The sequence below is a fragment of the Elgaria multicarinata genome, chromosome 14, assembly GCF_023053635.1.
Source record: "Elgaria multicarinata webbii isolate HBS135686 ecotype San Diego chromosome 14, rElgMul1.1.pri, whole genome shotgun sequence".
NCBI classification, from domain to species: domain Eukaryota; kingdom Metazoa; phylum Chordata; class Lepidosauria; order Squamata; family Anguidae; genus Elgaria; species Elgaria multicarinata.
Genome location: NC_086184.1, coordinates 14,086,445 through 14,102,824, shown reverse-complemented (window position 1 = coordinate 14,102,824; position 16,380 = coordinate 14,086,445). Strand labels below are relative to the sequence as shown.

General features: G+C 47.2%; 1 protein-coding gene across 1 annotated transcript in view; it reads left to right on the top strand.

Annotated features, from left to right (window-relative positions):
- Window positions 1-16,174, top strand: part of LOC134408734 (protein C19orf12 homolog) — a 31,648-nt gene extending 15,474 nt beyond the window's left edge. The window contains exons 2-3 of the mRNA XM_063141132.1: window positions 13,551-13,726; window positions 14,296-16,174. Coding sequence (XP_062997202.1) covers window positions 13,567-13,726; window positions 14,296-14,561 — 426 coding nt within the window. The 5' untranslated portion in view covers window positions 13,551-13,566 and the 3' untranslated portion in view covers window positions 14,562-16,174. The remainder of the gene's footprint in view (window positions 1-13,550; window positions 13,727-14,295) is intronic.
- The last annotated feature ends 206 nt before the right edge of the window (window positions 16,175-16,380 follow it).

Here is a 16,380-nt window from a genome sequence, read left to right as displayed (position 1 = left end):
TTTGGAGTATTTTGGCATTACTGCAATACCCTCTACATGGGGCAGCCTTTGAAGACGGTTCAGAAGCTGCAGATTGATAACTGGAACAAGGAGGTTTGGACATATAACACCGATTCTGGCCCGCTTGCATTGGCTGCCTATACGTTTCCGAGCCCAATTCAAGGTGCTGGTTTTAACCTATAAAGCCCTACATGGCTTGGGACCACAATACCTGATGAAACGCCTCTCCCGACATGAACCTACCCGTACACTGCGCTCAACATCTAAGGTCCTACTCCGAGGGATACTTGGAGGATGGCAACAAGGAAGAGGGCCTTTTCGGTGGTGGCCCCCTGACTGTGGAATGATCTCCCCAATGAGGCTCGCCTGGCACCAACACTGTTATCTTTCAGGTACCAGGTCAAGACTTTTCTCTTCTCCCAGGCATTTAACAGCATTTAACAATACTAAGTTTGTTTTTTAACGGACCCCAGTTTGGCCCTTTGCCCTTGCATCAATTCCTGCCTGATTCCCTCCCCACCCCTGAATCTGCTACTAGCCATGGAGGAGAAAAGATATGGGGGCCGTTTGGTCTTCTCCATAATTAAAGCTGTTGTGAAGAGGATGTGTATTGGGACTGTGGCACCAGGGGGAAAGGTTGGACCCCTTTCCCCTAAACCATGGCCCAGCTGCTTTCCGAAGAAGAAAAATGTATTGGCAGTTCCAGTCACAGAACTCCAGTGTCACATAGTTCAATCCTGAGCTGACTAGCAATGGAGCAGCAAGCAACCAAGGCATTCTGTCTGAACAGTGGGAATTTGGAATAACATCAACTGGAATGTCCTTTTTAAAGTACACAATCATTCCGTATACATTAGCCATCATTCCCCACAGCTATTGATCCAGGAGTAATTCCTGTATTGTACTTTTTAAAGTTCTTCATCTAATGATATGCTCTCACAGCAGATAGGATTGTCCTTTTGGTTGGTGCTGGAGTCCAGGATAAATAATTGGCAGCAGCGTGCCCTGAGGTTAGAAATTAGAAGTTACGGCACTGCAACATTTTAAGATTATCAGATTTCTGGATAAACAAGAGTTTGGTGTATGTTGAGCTTGGGTGGGGGAGTGTTCTGGTCTACATGTGGGTTATTATTATTTATTTATTTATTTATTTATTTATTTATATAGCACCATCAATGTACATGGTGCTGTACAGAGTAAAACAGTAAATAGCAAGACCCTGCCGCATAGGCTTACATTCTAATAAAATCATAATACAACAATAAGGCGGGGAAGAGAATGCAAACAGGCACAGGGTAGGGTAAACAGGCACAGGGTAGGGTAAACAGGCACAGGGTAGGGTAAACAGGCACTGGGTAGGATAAACAGGCACTGGGTAGGGTAAACAGGCACTGGGTAGGGTAAACAGGCACAGGGTAGGGTAAACAGGCACTGGGTAGGGTAAAACTAACAGTATAAAGTCAGAACAAAATCAAGTTTAGTTTAGTTTGGTGTTGCACGCTGCCTGAACCTTGGCTTTGCATACTCCCTTTCAGATTCAGATAAGAATATCAAACTATTCTTAATTACAACAAGGCAGGAAGACGCATGAGAGGAGAGGCATGAGTTTGAGGCTCGTTCATGTGTGGTCATACGTGTGATGACAACCCGCAAAACAAAGCACCCAACCCAACAGACCTGCCTCCAAACGGCTTCTTGAATAGAAATGTCTTTGCCTACTGGTGAAAGGACAGCAGAGAGGGAATGAACTTAGCCTCCTTCGTCAGGGAGTTCCACCGAGAAAGCCCTCTCTCACTTCGACATCAAATGTGTCTCTGAAGGTGTCTGTCCTGAAAGAAGGACCTTTTCTGAAGAACTTAAAACCTGGATAGGCTCATACAGGAGAAGGCTGTCTTTTATAGAGCCTGGTCCTAAACCATATATGTTGTCGTAGATGATACCTGGCAGTTTGAATTGTGTCCGGAAACAGACCAGTACTCAGTGAAGCTGTTGTAACAAAGGAGTCACGTGCTTCCTGTAACTGGCCCTCAGTTAGCACACTGGCTGCAGCATTCTGGAACAGATGAGGTTTCCAAACACTTTTCAATGGCAGTTCCACGTAGAGCATATTGGAGTCGCTCAAACAGGATGTAAATAAGGCATGGGTGTCGGGCCAGATCAGACATCTTTAGGAAGGAGTGTAGTTGGCACACTAGCCTCCGCTACACTAACACACTCCTGGCCACAGCCAAAGCCTGAGCATGCAGGTTCAGGGCCAAGTCCAGGTGTACGCCCAAACTGCAAGCTTGAGTTTTCAAGAGGGGTGTAGCCCCATCTGTCACAAGTTGAGTCCCTGTAAGTGTTGAATATGCATCATTCTCTAAAAGAGGGGCCTTGGGAAAGTGTATGGTGGCCCCTGTCTTCCCTGCAAGGGTATCTCTTCATGTTGTTCAAATGGAAATATGCCCAACCTGTGACCTGCCAGGCCAGATGCAGCATACCATCCACGGTAGGTTGATGCACACGTGGCAGGCCACAATGTTTAGCCGTGAGCTGCATTTTGTCTTGGTGTACCACACATTTTCCATGCTCAGTTTAAAGAGATGGATGGTGTTGAACAAAGAGATGGGTAAGCCATGATGATGGGAAAGAACTCAAATGAGCATATCTACACTATGCTAATGGTCATTCCCTCTTCCCAGAGCTCCTTGGGAATTGTAGTTTTGAGGGTTGAAGGGTGCTAAGGAACTCCAGCAGAGAATTCTCAGTATTTATTGAACTGCCATTCTCCAGATTCTTTGGAGGAGGCCGTGATAGTTACATTGGTTTAGATTTGTGGAATGTCTAGTGTATGAATGCATGTAGGGATATCCATGGCCAAATAATCTTCGGTTTGATTGACTTGCTGTGATCCTGGCTAGGACGGTGTTCCTTGCCCAGTTTACCTTCAGCCCTGCCCACCATTAGAAGGTGTCCCACAAGAGTTTCTCCAGAATGGAATTCAGCACTCAGGGTGAAAGAGGTTCTTCTCCACGCCACTAGCAGAAGTGTGTAGTGGACCAAAAAGAATAGATTTCCTTACTAGGCCCTGTAGCATAGGATCTTCTTCATTTATTCTTCATCTCCCTCTCTCTCTCTCTCTCTTTAATGATGCCAGGTAATATCAATAATAATGGAAACAGCTTTGTGTGTTTATGCAAATAAAGCAAAGTTTGCCATCATGTAGGGCATTTATTTAAATGCTATGCAAATTTTTATACAAACACACACACCCCTGCAGTGGAGGGTAGACTTTAGCCCAAAAGTAACGGACAGAATTATTCCTAAGAAGGTTTTCACATTCATTTCCAATCCACAGAACAATATTTCATTCATCCTTAATTATCTCCCCAACGGTAAGAGAAGCATCGCAGAGTCCTTTTGTTCTCTTGATTTTGCACGCAGTGTGATTAGGTAGGAGAATTTCTCCGGTGTTTTGCCAGTACGCTACCAGCTCTTACACATGTGGGGTTTAGCCTCATTGTTCGAGGGGTAGAGCAACAAGCGAGAGAAACACGAGTCCTGCCAAATTTCACGACACGTGAGAGCCCTCTGAGGTGTGCAAATATCGCGCTTCCCTTTCATTGCAATCCCCTCCTGTACTTCGCTTTGCTACCGGAACAGTAAACCCATTGTCTTGGCTGTATTATTTTGAAGCAGCTTTTCTCTCCCAGTATTTGTGCCCTGTAATCCGTTCGGTTGCCGTCGTCGTCGTGAGAATCTTTGCTTGAAAGGAATCACTTAGTGCTTGCAGATGGTTCTCTTGAACCTGCTGGCAAAGACGCAGGCTTTGACTAAAGTACCAGGCCTGTGATCCTACTGACAGGGAAAAAATATCTCTCTCTCTCCCTCTCTCTCTCTTCGGTGGAGTTTATAATTTGTTGCTTTCATGGTGCTCTGTTCTCAGTGCTTGTACTCAACGTTATCTTCTCTCCCCTGTGGATTTTCTACAAAGCATGATGGGAATGTTAGCTTGGGAAAGAAAAATTAATACTGGCTGTCTATGTTTGCCTAGCGCACATGAGAGGCGCATCACACAGCCACAAGCAAAGGGAGACATCTACTGTTTGATAGATATACTAAAAGAGGTTATTTAGGGGATTTTTCTGTCTTTACAGCGCTGCAGCCTTTAAGCCGGTTGGTTTGGCAATACGTCTAGCACCAAGGATGTCACTAGAAATGTTGTCCAAAGGAGGAGTTGGTCTAAAAGTGTGGAAGTTTATAGAGTATCCTGAAAGCAAATTCTTTGAGAAAAGGCTGAAGGAATTTGTTTTTGTTTGAGGGGGATATATATATTTGTGGTGGTAGTGGTGGGTAGCTGTAGAGAAGGGTTTTAGAATGGTTTTGTCTTTAAAATGTGAACTTTCTGTGTGCGAGGCTTTTTTTTTTCATTGGGAAGCATTGAAACCTGTGATATCTGAATGTTACAGCTTTACCAGGACTGCACAGGCAGATCAGCTCTCCCTGCCCTGTGACGTACCTCTAATAGACCAATGATAAAACATTCCAGGATGTTCCAACGGAATGATCCAGTTAATCACACAGTAGCTGTGTGCACATCTCATTCAGCATCCCATTTCCCACAGTGGCTAACCAAGTGCAACAGCATTCTAGTTGAAACTGGATCCCAGCAGCAGCATTAAAGAAAAGAAGTTGTCCCTTTGCACCGCTGGTTGAACCCGAGCTCCCTGATCCTATGTGTTGGTGCCTTGTCACAGAAATGGTTATTTCAGGAGTCTTGGTTAAGTTGGTAACATTCAGCATTTGTTTAAGCCAGATCATGGTATAAAGAGGACTGTTGTGGTTCCACCTGCAAGCTAAGCATAGCTAATTGGAAGCCAAAAACAAAGTTAACATGGTTTAAGTTCCATAGGGTGACCATATGAAAAGGAGGACAGGGGTCTTGTGTCTTTTAGGAAAGGAAAGGAACCTCTCGTGCAAGCACTTGAGTCATTGCTGACTCCTAGAGGACTCCTGCTTTCACTGACGTTTTCTTGGCAGACTTTGTAGAGGGGGTGGTTTGCCATTGCCTTCCCCAGTCATGGTTACCTTTCCCCCAGCTAGCTGGGTCCTCATTTTACCGACCTCAGAAGGATGGAAGGCTGAGTCAACCCGAGCCGGCTGCCTGAGAACCAGCTTCTGCTGGGATCGAACTCAGGCCATGGGGAGAGTTTCGGCTGCAGTAACTGCTGCTTACCACTCTGCGCCACATGAGGCTCTATATGTGTCTTTTAACACTTGTATTAAAAAAGGAAATTTCAGCAGGAGTATAGCTAGAGTGACCAAACAGAAAAGTATCTGATAAAGAGGGCAGGGCTCCTGCAGCTTTAACTGTTGTGATAAAGAGGGAATTTCACCAGGTGCTGCAGGCATACAAATGACACCTGCTGAAATTCCCTTTTCTATACAACTGTTAAAGATACAGGAGCCCTGACCTCCTTTCCATAGGGTCACCCTAAAGTAACATGATAGTTAGATCACTCTTACAATCTGATAGTGGGGTCACTCTTACAGCTGGATCAGAAGCAAGGGAGCTTCAGCTGTTGGGCAGTATAGAAATGCAGTAAATAAATAAATACTATTGAGTTCAGTGATATTTACTCAAAAGCAGTGCTGGGAAGCATGCAGCCTCTGAGCAACATCTGCCCTCCGTCCTTGTCTTTTATGTGGCTCTCTTCATTGGCTTCCAATTCACTTCAGAATCCAATATAAACTTCTCCTGTTGACCTACAAAGCTTTTCACTGTCTAGCTCCTTCCTATCTCTCCTCTCTCATCTCACACTATTGCCCCGCTCGTGCTCTTCGCTCCTCTGATGCCATGTTTCTCACCTGCCCAAGGGTCTCTACTTCCCTTGCTCGGCTTCGTCCTTTTTCTTCTGCTGCCCCTTATGCCTGGAACGCTCTTCCAGAACATTTGAGAACTACAAGTTCAACCGCAGCTTTTAAAGCTCAGCTAAAAACTTTTCTTTTTCCTAAAGCTTTTAAAACTTGATTTTGTTCTGACTTTATACTGTTAGTTTTACTCTACCCAGTGCCTGTTTACCCTACCCTGTGCCTGTTTGCATTCTCTTCCCCTCCTTATTGTTTTATTATGATTTTATTAGAATGTAAGCCTATGCGGCAGGATCTTGCTATTTACTGTTTTACTCTGTACAGCACCATGTACATTGATGGTGCTATATAAATAAATAAATTAATAATAATAATAATAACCCCCCCTCCCCATTTTCCCTTTAAAGCAAGTCGTGCTGGGAGAGCACATATTATTTGAAAGCAAAGCCTCGTTTCCGGAAGCCCCGGAGGGGCACAAATTTAATTTTAAACAAGGCATGCTCTCCCTGCTTGCCTTGTTTTAAAGGGGAAATGCTTAAAGCAAGGCCTACACACTATATTAGCTACTAGGAGACTGATATCTTCAAGTGACCCAAAATTGTCTAAGGGTTTTGGGGGTCAGAAGGGGGTCAGTGTAATTTAGAGCATCAGAAGGATACATAGGTAGAGGGGGTGTGAGAAAAAGGGAGGGGGCACTCTTAGCTGCCGTCTTTCATACCACAAGCCTCTCCCTGCTCTCAGGCATTTTTCTCCCAAACCTCAACTCAGCAAAAATGAAAAGTTACAGCGTGGTTATAGTCCACAGGCAAGGAAAGAAAGAACACTGAGAGGAAGAAGGCCTCACATACCCTGCCCATCTGCCCCCTTACTACCTTAAGTCACACCACACTTAAAAATGTTATTGGCGCAGACCTGGGTTTGAAGATGTGTGTGTGTCACTGTCACGTGTAGTTTGAGCTTAAGTGCGCACCCAATGCTTCTTTTTCTACTCAAAGCCATGACAGGTATAATGTAGGGCTAAATGTTAATGCAGCCACCAGATGGGGCTATAATAAAAGCAACTTCAAAGGCATTCTCATTTCCTTTTCTGCATCCTTTGTTGTTCCAAATAATTTGCATTTAAACATCCCTCTTCTTTCCTTGGTTGCTTCTACACTAGTTCTTTTAGTGCTGCTGAGATATTGCTCTTCTGTTTTCAGCTGGAAGCGCAATTAATTGGTGATCCAACAGGGCACTTAATATAGCACTATATTCCCTAGAATTCAAATATATGTATCAGCCTCAGATCCCCTCCTCCCACCTGCAGTGTGGTAGTAAGCATACATACATACCTTGCAGGGCTGTTGTAAAGATTACTAAATGAATGTTAACCTTTATTATATATAAGCATAAGGCAAGAGTTGAGACTGAAACACAAGCAGGCAGAAGGAAAGCCAGTTTTTTTTTTTTAAGGTTTTAAAATGTATTTGTTTTAAATTTTGTAAGGCCGCCTTGAGGCCCAGTATTGGGCAAACGGCGGAATAATAATAATAATAATAATAATAATAATAATAATAATAATGGTCAAGTGGAAATTAAATGCAGAAAATACTGACAGTGACATTCACATTATATATAATGGACATTCACAGTTGCTGCTAACAAGCATCCTGGCACAAAGTAAACCAATTAATTCACATAGTGTAATGCCATATAGTAAAATCCTTTATCTTGATTCAAGTCTTTGGTGATAGAATTGAACCTGTTCGTAAATTTTAATTCAGCAAGGGTCAGTCCCCTGCTGAGGCCACAGTACCGCCTTTTAGGGTTGTTGTTTTGCAATATCTGTTTATTTACAAATGCACACGCTGAACATGGGCAGACTTTAAAGCATCAGTTCTCCCAAAGCAACTAGCATTTCCGAAGAGCCTTGTCACCCCTTCGGGTTGCAAAAATGTTGCCTCTTTCATTGGCTACGTTCCAAGTCCAACTCGCAACATGTTTTTCTCTATCCTCTCCCTAAGCAGGTGGGCTGTGCGTAATACCTATTATTAGGGATGTGCTCCGCTTCTAATCGGACCGCCGAATTAGAAGCGGAGCGGGGGGCTTCGCCTGCCCTTAAGGCGGAGGCGAAGAGGATTGGGGGGCCGGCGGAGCGTGGCGAAGAGGATCGAGGTGAAGGCGGATCCTTCGCCTCGATCCGGAGCTCCGCCGGAAAGGTAAGTGGGGTTTACCGGGCCCTGCCGCTGTCGCCCATGCGGCGACAGCAGCAGGGCCTGGTAACCCCCCCCTCCTCTCCCTTACCTGCCTCCGTCCGCGGTCCGTCAGCGTCTTCAATTGAGCCCGTGGTTCCAGCAGGAAGTCTGGGCCGCTTGCGGCCCAGACTTCCTGGTGGAACCGCGGGCTCAATTGAAGACGGCGACGGAGCACGGACGGAGGCAGGTAAGGCCCCCCTCCCCCTTACCGGGCTCTGCCGCCGTCACCGCATGGGCGGCGATGGCGGCAGGGCCCGGTGACCCCCCCTATGGGGGGGGAACGGAGCTCCGATCCGGATCCGGAGCTCCGAGCGGAGCGGAGTGGGCATAGGCGGAGTGGGGGCGGGGCGGAGCGGCCCGATCCGAAAAATGGCGGATCTGAAAGTGAAGCTGAGTGGGGGGTCCATGCACACCCCTACCTATTATCCATCAGCCATCAAAAGCCATTGAGCACATTCTAACCATTAGTGCCTTTTTGTAGAAAAGCCAACACAATCACATTCCTCATTCAGTCTTATTTTGCACAGCCTCTTAGATCAGAGAACTCGGCACACAACCTGAAGCAATTATTTTTGTTTGAAAATAGGAGCTTTATTCCATCTTTTATGGGTCACCAAACACGACTGATGGCTTTCATTCAGCTTGTTGGGTTAGAAGTCATGCAGGCCTGCATTAGGGCTGAAGTGTCAACATGGATACATACCCCTCCCAAACTAAGTAGCACTTTGCTATTGGGAAACCATTTTTTAATGTTGCTTTTTATAATTTCCTTATATGTTCTATCTGGAGCAATATGCAACACAGCTGTGTCACATCCCACAGGGTTGGAATGTGCTTTCTACGTTGTAACCAATTGCAGTGACACAAAATGGCAAGTATTCTGAGGCGTTGGTAGTTGGAACCAGAGCTTAAAAGGCAACAGAAAAGTTATTCTATTTTATAAAGTGTCATCAATGGGTGTGGTGCTTGACAGAGTACAAGAGGGAAAGTCCCTTGCCCCAAAGCACTTACAGTATAAATTCAACATGGGAGGAAAGCAAGGGAGATGAAGTCAGGACGAAACAGGGATCGAATGTAAATTTATTTCAGTTGTACGTACTTAAAGTGGAATATGCCCACAGATAAATAAGGTGTATTTTTTTTTGAAGGGGGATGTGAAGGAAGTTGGAAGTGGCCTCATAGAGCATTTCAGGCTTAAAGGGCAGTAAGGAAGAAAGGGCGAAGTTTTTCAAGGAAGAGCAGCCTCAGGAAAGCTGAGGGTGAAGGTGCTGAATGAGCCAAGGCAGGGGATGTGCTGGGATCTAAGGATAGAGAATTGGGGAGCAGCAGGGAGGCCTTGGATGTCTTTGAAGATAAGTAAGAGTATATGCAGGGTCCAGGAATGAAGAAGAAACCGGCACAGGGATTTGAGAACCCAGATGTGGTTCAATGTAAGCAAGTGTAAGGTGATGCACGTTGGGGCAAAAAAACCCAACTTCAAGTATAACCTGATGGGATCTGAGCTGGCAGTGACCAAACAAGAAAGAGATCTTGGGGTTGTGGTGGACAGGTAGATAAAGATGTCCACCCACTGTGCGGCCGCTCTAAAGAAGGCAATCTCCATGTTGGCATTATAAGAAAAGGAATAGAGAATAAAACGGTCAGTATCATACTGCCGTTATACAAATCTATGCTGCAACCACACTTAAGACTAGTGTGTACAGTTTTGATCACCACACCTAAAAAAGGATATTACAGAGCTGGAAAAAGGGCAGAAAAAGGCAACTAAAATAATTAAGGGGCTGGAGCATCTCCCCTATGAGGTAATGTTACAGCAACTGGGATTGTTTAGCTTGGAGAAGAGGAGGCTAAGGGGAGACATGATAGCCTCAGGCTATCAATTATGATAGCCTCAGTTATGATTATTGGTAGCCTCAGGCTACCAATTATGCACAGTACGGAGAATGTGGATAGGGAGACATTTTTCTCCCTCTCAAAATATTAGAACCCAATGGGGTCATCCCATGAAGCTGATTGGTGGGAGATCCCGGACAAATAAAAGGAAGGACTTCTTCACACAGTGCATAGTGAAATTATGGAACTCATTACCACAGGATGTAGTGATGGCCACCAATTTGGATGGCTTTAAAAGGGGTTTGGATAAATTCCTGGAGCTGAAGGCTATCAATGGCTACTAGCCCTGATGGTTGTGTGCTATCTCCAGTATTTGAGGCAGTAAGCCTGTGTGCACCAGTTGCTGGGGAACATGGGTGGGAGGGTGCTGTTGCACCATGTCCTGCCTTGTTGGTCCCTGGCCGATGGCTGGTTGGCCACTGTGTGAACAGAGTGCTGGACTGGATGGACCCTTGGTCTGATCCAGCATCAGGGCTCTTCTTATGTTCTTAAGCATGGAGGGAACTCTGGCTGGCAGCTTAAGGGAATGCTCAGCAGCTTTCTTTCCCCATCCCTAAGGGGCAGCAAACCAAGTGCTGGCCTAATCTATGACCCAATGAATTCAAAATACTAAGGATTTTATTGAAAGGCCAGTTCAGAACTTCTTGGGCAGCTGCTGTTTCCACACAGACACACACTTTGGTCGTGGCATCTAGGGCAATGCAATGTGCGCTCCCCAAGTCTAGCCTACATGGAGGTAGTTTGCCCCGGGGTGTGTGTGTGTGGGGTGGGGTGGGGGTGGAATTCAGCTGTTGGAAATTCTGCCTGCTTTTTCCCCTCTGGAAACAGCTGTGGGAACCTCACGACTGGGGTTTTTCCCCACTTGCCCATGCCCCGCCTCTTCAGTGGCTGCTCTTCTTTTGTGCAGCTTTTTCCCTGTTGTAAAAAGCTGAATGGGGGCGGGTGGAGGATCTACACTGCTGCTTTAAAGCGCTTTATAATAGATTTGCCAACTGTTGGGCCCCAGGACACACTGCATATACAGTTTTCAAAAGGTTTTTAAAGTGCTTTAAAAGCAGTAGTGTAGATCCCCCGGTATCATGTTTCTCCGCAGATGCCGCCCAGCGTTTCCAGGCAAGAGCCAGAGCCTGCTCCTTTTAACAACGTAGCGGAAATTCCGGAGGTGAAGCCGGAAAACTCTTCACCTGCAGAACTCCTGCCTGTGACGCAGCTGTTAACGGCCCAGGGGCCCTGCTTCGGGGAGTATATATCCCTGCAGCCGTATTTTTCAGCGCGGACCGGTGGCTCAGCAGATTTTCCTTCCAAGCCGCCGGCGCTCCCGGGCCAAACGCCAGGAGCTGTGCGTTCCGGCTCCGCCCTCCTCCAGCCCGGATTCCGGCCGCTGCCAGGTGGGCCAAGCGCTCGAGATCCGCCCCTCGCCGTTACCCGCTGACGCGTCTCTGCCCTGGAGCAGCCCCGAGCGCACGTGAGCGCGGCGCCGGCGCCATCGGAGCCTCCGGGCGCGACCTCAGCAGCGGCCTAGTTTGTGCGCTCAGCCCCGCCCGGAGGTAGGAAGGAAGGAAGGAAGGAAGGCAGGCAGGCAGGCAGGCAAAAGCCCCAGTTGCGGCGGCCGGAGCTGGGGAGCGCTGCGCAGCCGCCCCCTGGGCGGAGATCGGGACCACGCGCGAGTGGGAGGCCGGTCTCCGAAGGGCTTTCCCCCACCACACCGAAACCGGGGCCGCGCTTGGTGACAGCACTCCCCAAAGCGTAGCCCGTGGTGCAGCTAGGTAATGTTAGACCCTTTGGGGTGGTGGGGAGGCGTTTTGGGTGACAGCTGTTGGCCAGCCCTGCTAACAGAGAAAGAAAACATCGTCTGTGCATGGCAGTGTCGCCTAGTAAACCCACTTAAAACTGCAGCACCATCATGACTACAGAAATAAAATGGATTTTATGACTGTTGTCCTGATGATCAACAACACCAGCATCTGCCACCTGGCCCTGTGAGATTGCAACCCTACGCATGCTTACCTGGGAGTAAAGGCAATAGAACTAAGCGCGGCGTGCTTCCAAAGAATCCTGCTTAAGAGAATTTAAACATAGCAAGTATTTAAACGTAGGAGCCTGTTTCTGGAACCTGTGAGTCTCCAGATGTTGTTGGACTCCAACTCCCAGAAGCCCCAAACGGTGTAGCCAGTGGTCAGCTGGCATCTAACAACATTTGGAAGGTCAGAGGCTTTCTCTTCCTTTTCTAAATAATGATCTAGATAGGCCATTACACGGACTGCTGATGTGAGAACCTCACCAAGGCAGGATCTACGCTACTCCTTTAAAGCGCTTTATAACAGTTTTGACAACTGTTGGGGCCCAGGACACACTGCATATACAGGTTTCAAAACGTTTTCAAAGTGCTTTAAAGCAGTAGTGTAGATCCCCTGCAAGAGGCTGGTGGTGTTTCTGAGGTCAAATCTGGGCTAAAGCTGAGTCAGAACCCTCCTAGTGCTAGACTCTGGCTGTGTTCAGAAGACATCTTAAAACATGGCTTTAACCACAGTGAATAAAGCTTTTTGCTTTATTCACCATGGTTAAAGCCATGGTTTAAGGCGTCTTCTGAACACAGCCCCTGTCTTCGATCCAAGGAATCAATGGCTAGAGAACAGGGAGCCGTAATCCCTAAATATGTTTTTGTGCATATGTGAAGAGTGCCTTTCCCTTGCCACTGAGTAACCACAACTGTTTCCCCCCTGTGTGAGAATGGGAGAAACTGATTTTAAGCATGCTTGAGCAGACATTTACTTTTTAGAAAAACACTGGCCCAGGCTACAAAAGCAAAATAGTACATTGTTTACGGGTGAATCTGTCTGAAAAGCTGTTTGGAAAAGCATTGCAATGACAACCAGCAGTTGCGTTTATGTGTCGGTGTATAAGAAATGGAAAGTGTCCTATGATACACGGCCCGGACAGTTTGGCTTTTACATGTCTCCTGTACTGATTAAGGCATGAGCTGAAGGCACGTGATGCAGCAGTTTTGCGGAAGCTGGGCGGGTCAGGGCTGTCTGAGCATCTGGACGGAAGACTGCTTGGGCAGCCGACGTATGCTGCCCTGGGATTCGGAGAAAAGAGATGGAATGTATAAGCGGAATTGCTCCATGTTGCATTTTGAGGCTTTGCATCTGAAGGGGCAGCTGTGTAGGTGGTACCTGAAGGCAGAGGTAGGAAACACGTGTCACTCTGGAGGTGGTTGGACTGCAGCTTTCATCAGCTCTAGCTAGCGTAGTGGATGGTGAAAGGTGATGGAATCGCAACACCATGTGGAGGACCACATGTTCCTTGTCTTAGGGCTCAGTTGAATAAATGGCTTCAGAATCTCAGGCCCAAGTTTGGCTCTCCTACGGTCCGAATCCAGGCCTCTGGGGTTCTCTACATTTACTCGGGTAGATTGGTTCTCAAAGGTGTACCCTCTGATTCATCCCAGGTAATGATCTAACCAGACAGGAGACCAGCCCGAGAGTTTCTCCAAAACTGGATTCTCCCCACAGGCTGAAAGAGGTTCATCGCCCCTGTGTTCAGGGATTGCTTCTTTTGAAACTCTTTCAGGGGTGCGCCAGGCGAGATGCCCGTCAGCGTGAATGACGTGATGCAGCTCCTGTGTCATGTGTCCGAAGAGCGGAAGATGAAGGCTGCCTTCAAGCATTCTGGGCGAGGGGCGCTTGTGGCAGGTGCAACTGCTTTTGTTGGAGGCTTGATGGGCGGCCCACCTGGCATAGCCGTAGGTAAGTGAGTGTTTGTGAAGCTGGTGGCTCCGATTTTGGTAGGGCTGTGAATCCATTCTGGGTTTCCGTCAGGACCAGGCAGAACTCTAAAGGAGCTCTCGAAAGTGCTGAACGCATTCTGGGGCTGAGGTGCAGCACCTTGGACAGCTCCTTTAGAGTTCTGGCTGGTTCTGAATGAAACCCAGAATGGATTCACAGCTGCACTGAAATCAGAGCCACCAGCCTCCACTGGCTTTTTATAGCAGGGGTGATTGATCTCAGCCCTGCAGGCCAAATGCCTGCAGTCCCAGCCTGATCGTCTGGCTTCCTGCACAGAAAATGCTGCACAGAAGCCAGGTCAAGGGGTGGGCTGGCTTGGGGGCAGAGGGCTTGCCTTCTGGATTACCACCCTGATGGGCCAGGTTTACTCTGTGGGCCTGAAATCCCCCCAAGTCCTCTGTTCTCTATCCACGTCAGAAGGGGTGCAGAGTGGTGCCCCTGCATCTGTAAATGATTACCAGGTTCTCTTGGGCGACTTTTGTGCACGTGCTGGGGGGGCGAAAAATGCATCTCCCTGTTGCTTTTTCGAGGGGGCGCTGTTGGCGGCTTGCTTGGTGCCTGGATGACCACCGGACAGTTCAAACCCATCCCGCAGATTCTTCTGGAGTTGCCTCCCGTAGAGCAGCAACGGCTCTATGACAACGCCTACGCCATCATTCGCAACTTGGACTGGACCGACACGGCGCAGCTCATAGCCCTGGTCATGGGAAATGCAGCCATTCAAGAGAGGTTGCTAGGCATGTTGACGAACTACCTCGCCAATGAGCTCAAAGCTGAAATCCAGTATGGAACCTAGAGTGTGGATTTGGGGTGTGTGTGCGCGTGTTTGAGTGGACTTCTTTTTCCACCATCACCCCCCCTTTTTTTTTGGTAACGTGTTCCAGTGAAGAATACTTTATCTGGGTAATTGATTTTACAGCAGTTACAAGAATGTGGCCATGTATAATTTCACTTCCACACCCCTGTGACAGCCAGTGTGGAGTAGTGGCTAAAGTGTCGGACTGGGAGTCGGGAGATCCGAGTTCTAGTCCCCGCTCGGCCATGGAAACCCACTGGGCGACTTTGGGCCAGTCACAGACTCTCAGCCCAACCTACCTCACAGGCTTGTTGTTTATTTATTTATTTATTTATTTCATTTATATACCGCCCCATAGCCGAAGCTTTCTGGGCGGTTTACAACAGTTTAAAATAGTAAACATTAAAAAGTATACAAAATTTTAAAACCATCAGAAACATAAAAACAACAGTATATGTTGTGAGGATAACATGGAGAGGAGGATTATGTACACCCCTTGGAGGGAAAAAGGTGGGATATAAATGTAATAAATTAAGAGGGAAGAACGGAATAGCTGCACAAGGCATTTTAGTTGGGAGAATGAGGACGTCCCCTTTATTGCCACATCAACACATTTCAGTCTGTGACGCTTCCCTCCACCCTTTTAGCGGCTCCCTCCTATTCATAGCTCAATGGCTCCTGTTCAAATGAGCCCTTACACAACCTAAGGCTATCCTGCCTCTGCTTCTGGTAATGATTTTCTACCATATTTCTGCTGTTCTGTGTGGCTGTGTGCAGGCTGTGGAATGGAACTCAGTCAAGGAGCCGGGGTGCAAAAATTGCAGCTCACAGGGGGCAGGGAATCCCCCAAGCCACCCAGTGTTTGCCACTGCCTCCCCCCCCCCCAAAAAAAAAAATGGTGATGGTGATAGGGAGGGAACATTGTTCCAAGATCATTTCTTCTTCTTTTGGTGATCATGTTGGGGGAGATGGGGCAGAATGGGGGCTTTAGTACCTTCACATGATTGCTGCAAGACTACCTTGTTTTCCCCCGCAGAAAGGTGGTGTAGAAATGTGAAAGAAAGAAAGGAACGATCTGTGCATCTGGTTGAGTGTGAGAAAAGCCTGTGCATTAGAGAGAGTTGTCTTCGTGTGAGAGGCCTCTGCTATCACACCAGGGAGTTGATACGGCCCTTGGGACCGAAAGGGTTCTGTACCCAGGCCTAGAGCACGTTCCTCCCTCTCCATTTTTTGCCCCATGTCTTGGAGGCAAGTGGCAGGGCTAGGCTGGGCCTCTTCCCACTCAGTTCTCCTCTAACGGTGGCAGAAGTAGGGGCTGAAGCGAGTTAGTTAGCCAAGAATACTTCTCAAGCCTTTTATTTCTTCTCAAGATTCTCCTTTTCTTTGTAGATTCGCTTGCATGAGTGATTTTTGCCCTTTTAAAATTTAATTTTGTTTCTTCTTGTTACCCATCCTGTGTGTGTGTGTGTGTGTGTGTGTGTGTGTGTGTGTGTGTGTTTTGGAGCCACAAGTTGCCTTCTTTAATGTGCAGAGCCAAGACTGTTGAGATGTGTGCTTTAGCGTGAGCCTTTCCCCTAATACTTGAATTCAAATAAATTAACTCCTGAGTTTCAGTGTGATTGTTATACCTGCGGAGAAGCTCAACATCCACAATTCGCAGCCAGCATCGCCAATGGCTGTGCTGGGTGGGGTTTATGGGAGCTGTAGTCCAGCATATCTGGAGGGTTGAGGAATATTTATTTATTTATTTATTTATTACATTTCTATACCGCCCAATAGCCGGAGCTCTCTGGGCAGTTCACAAAAATTAAAAACATTC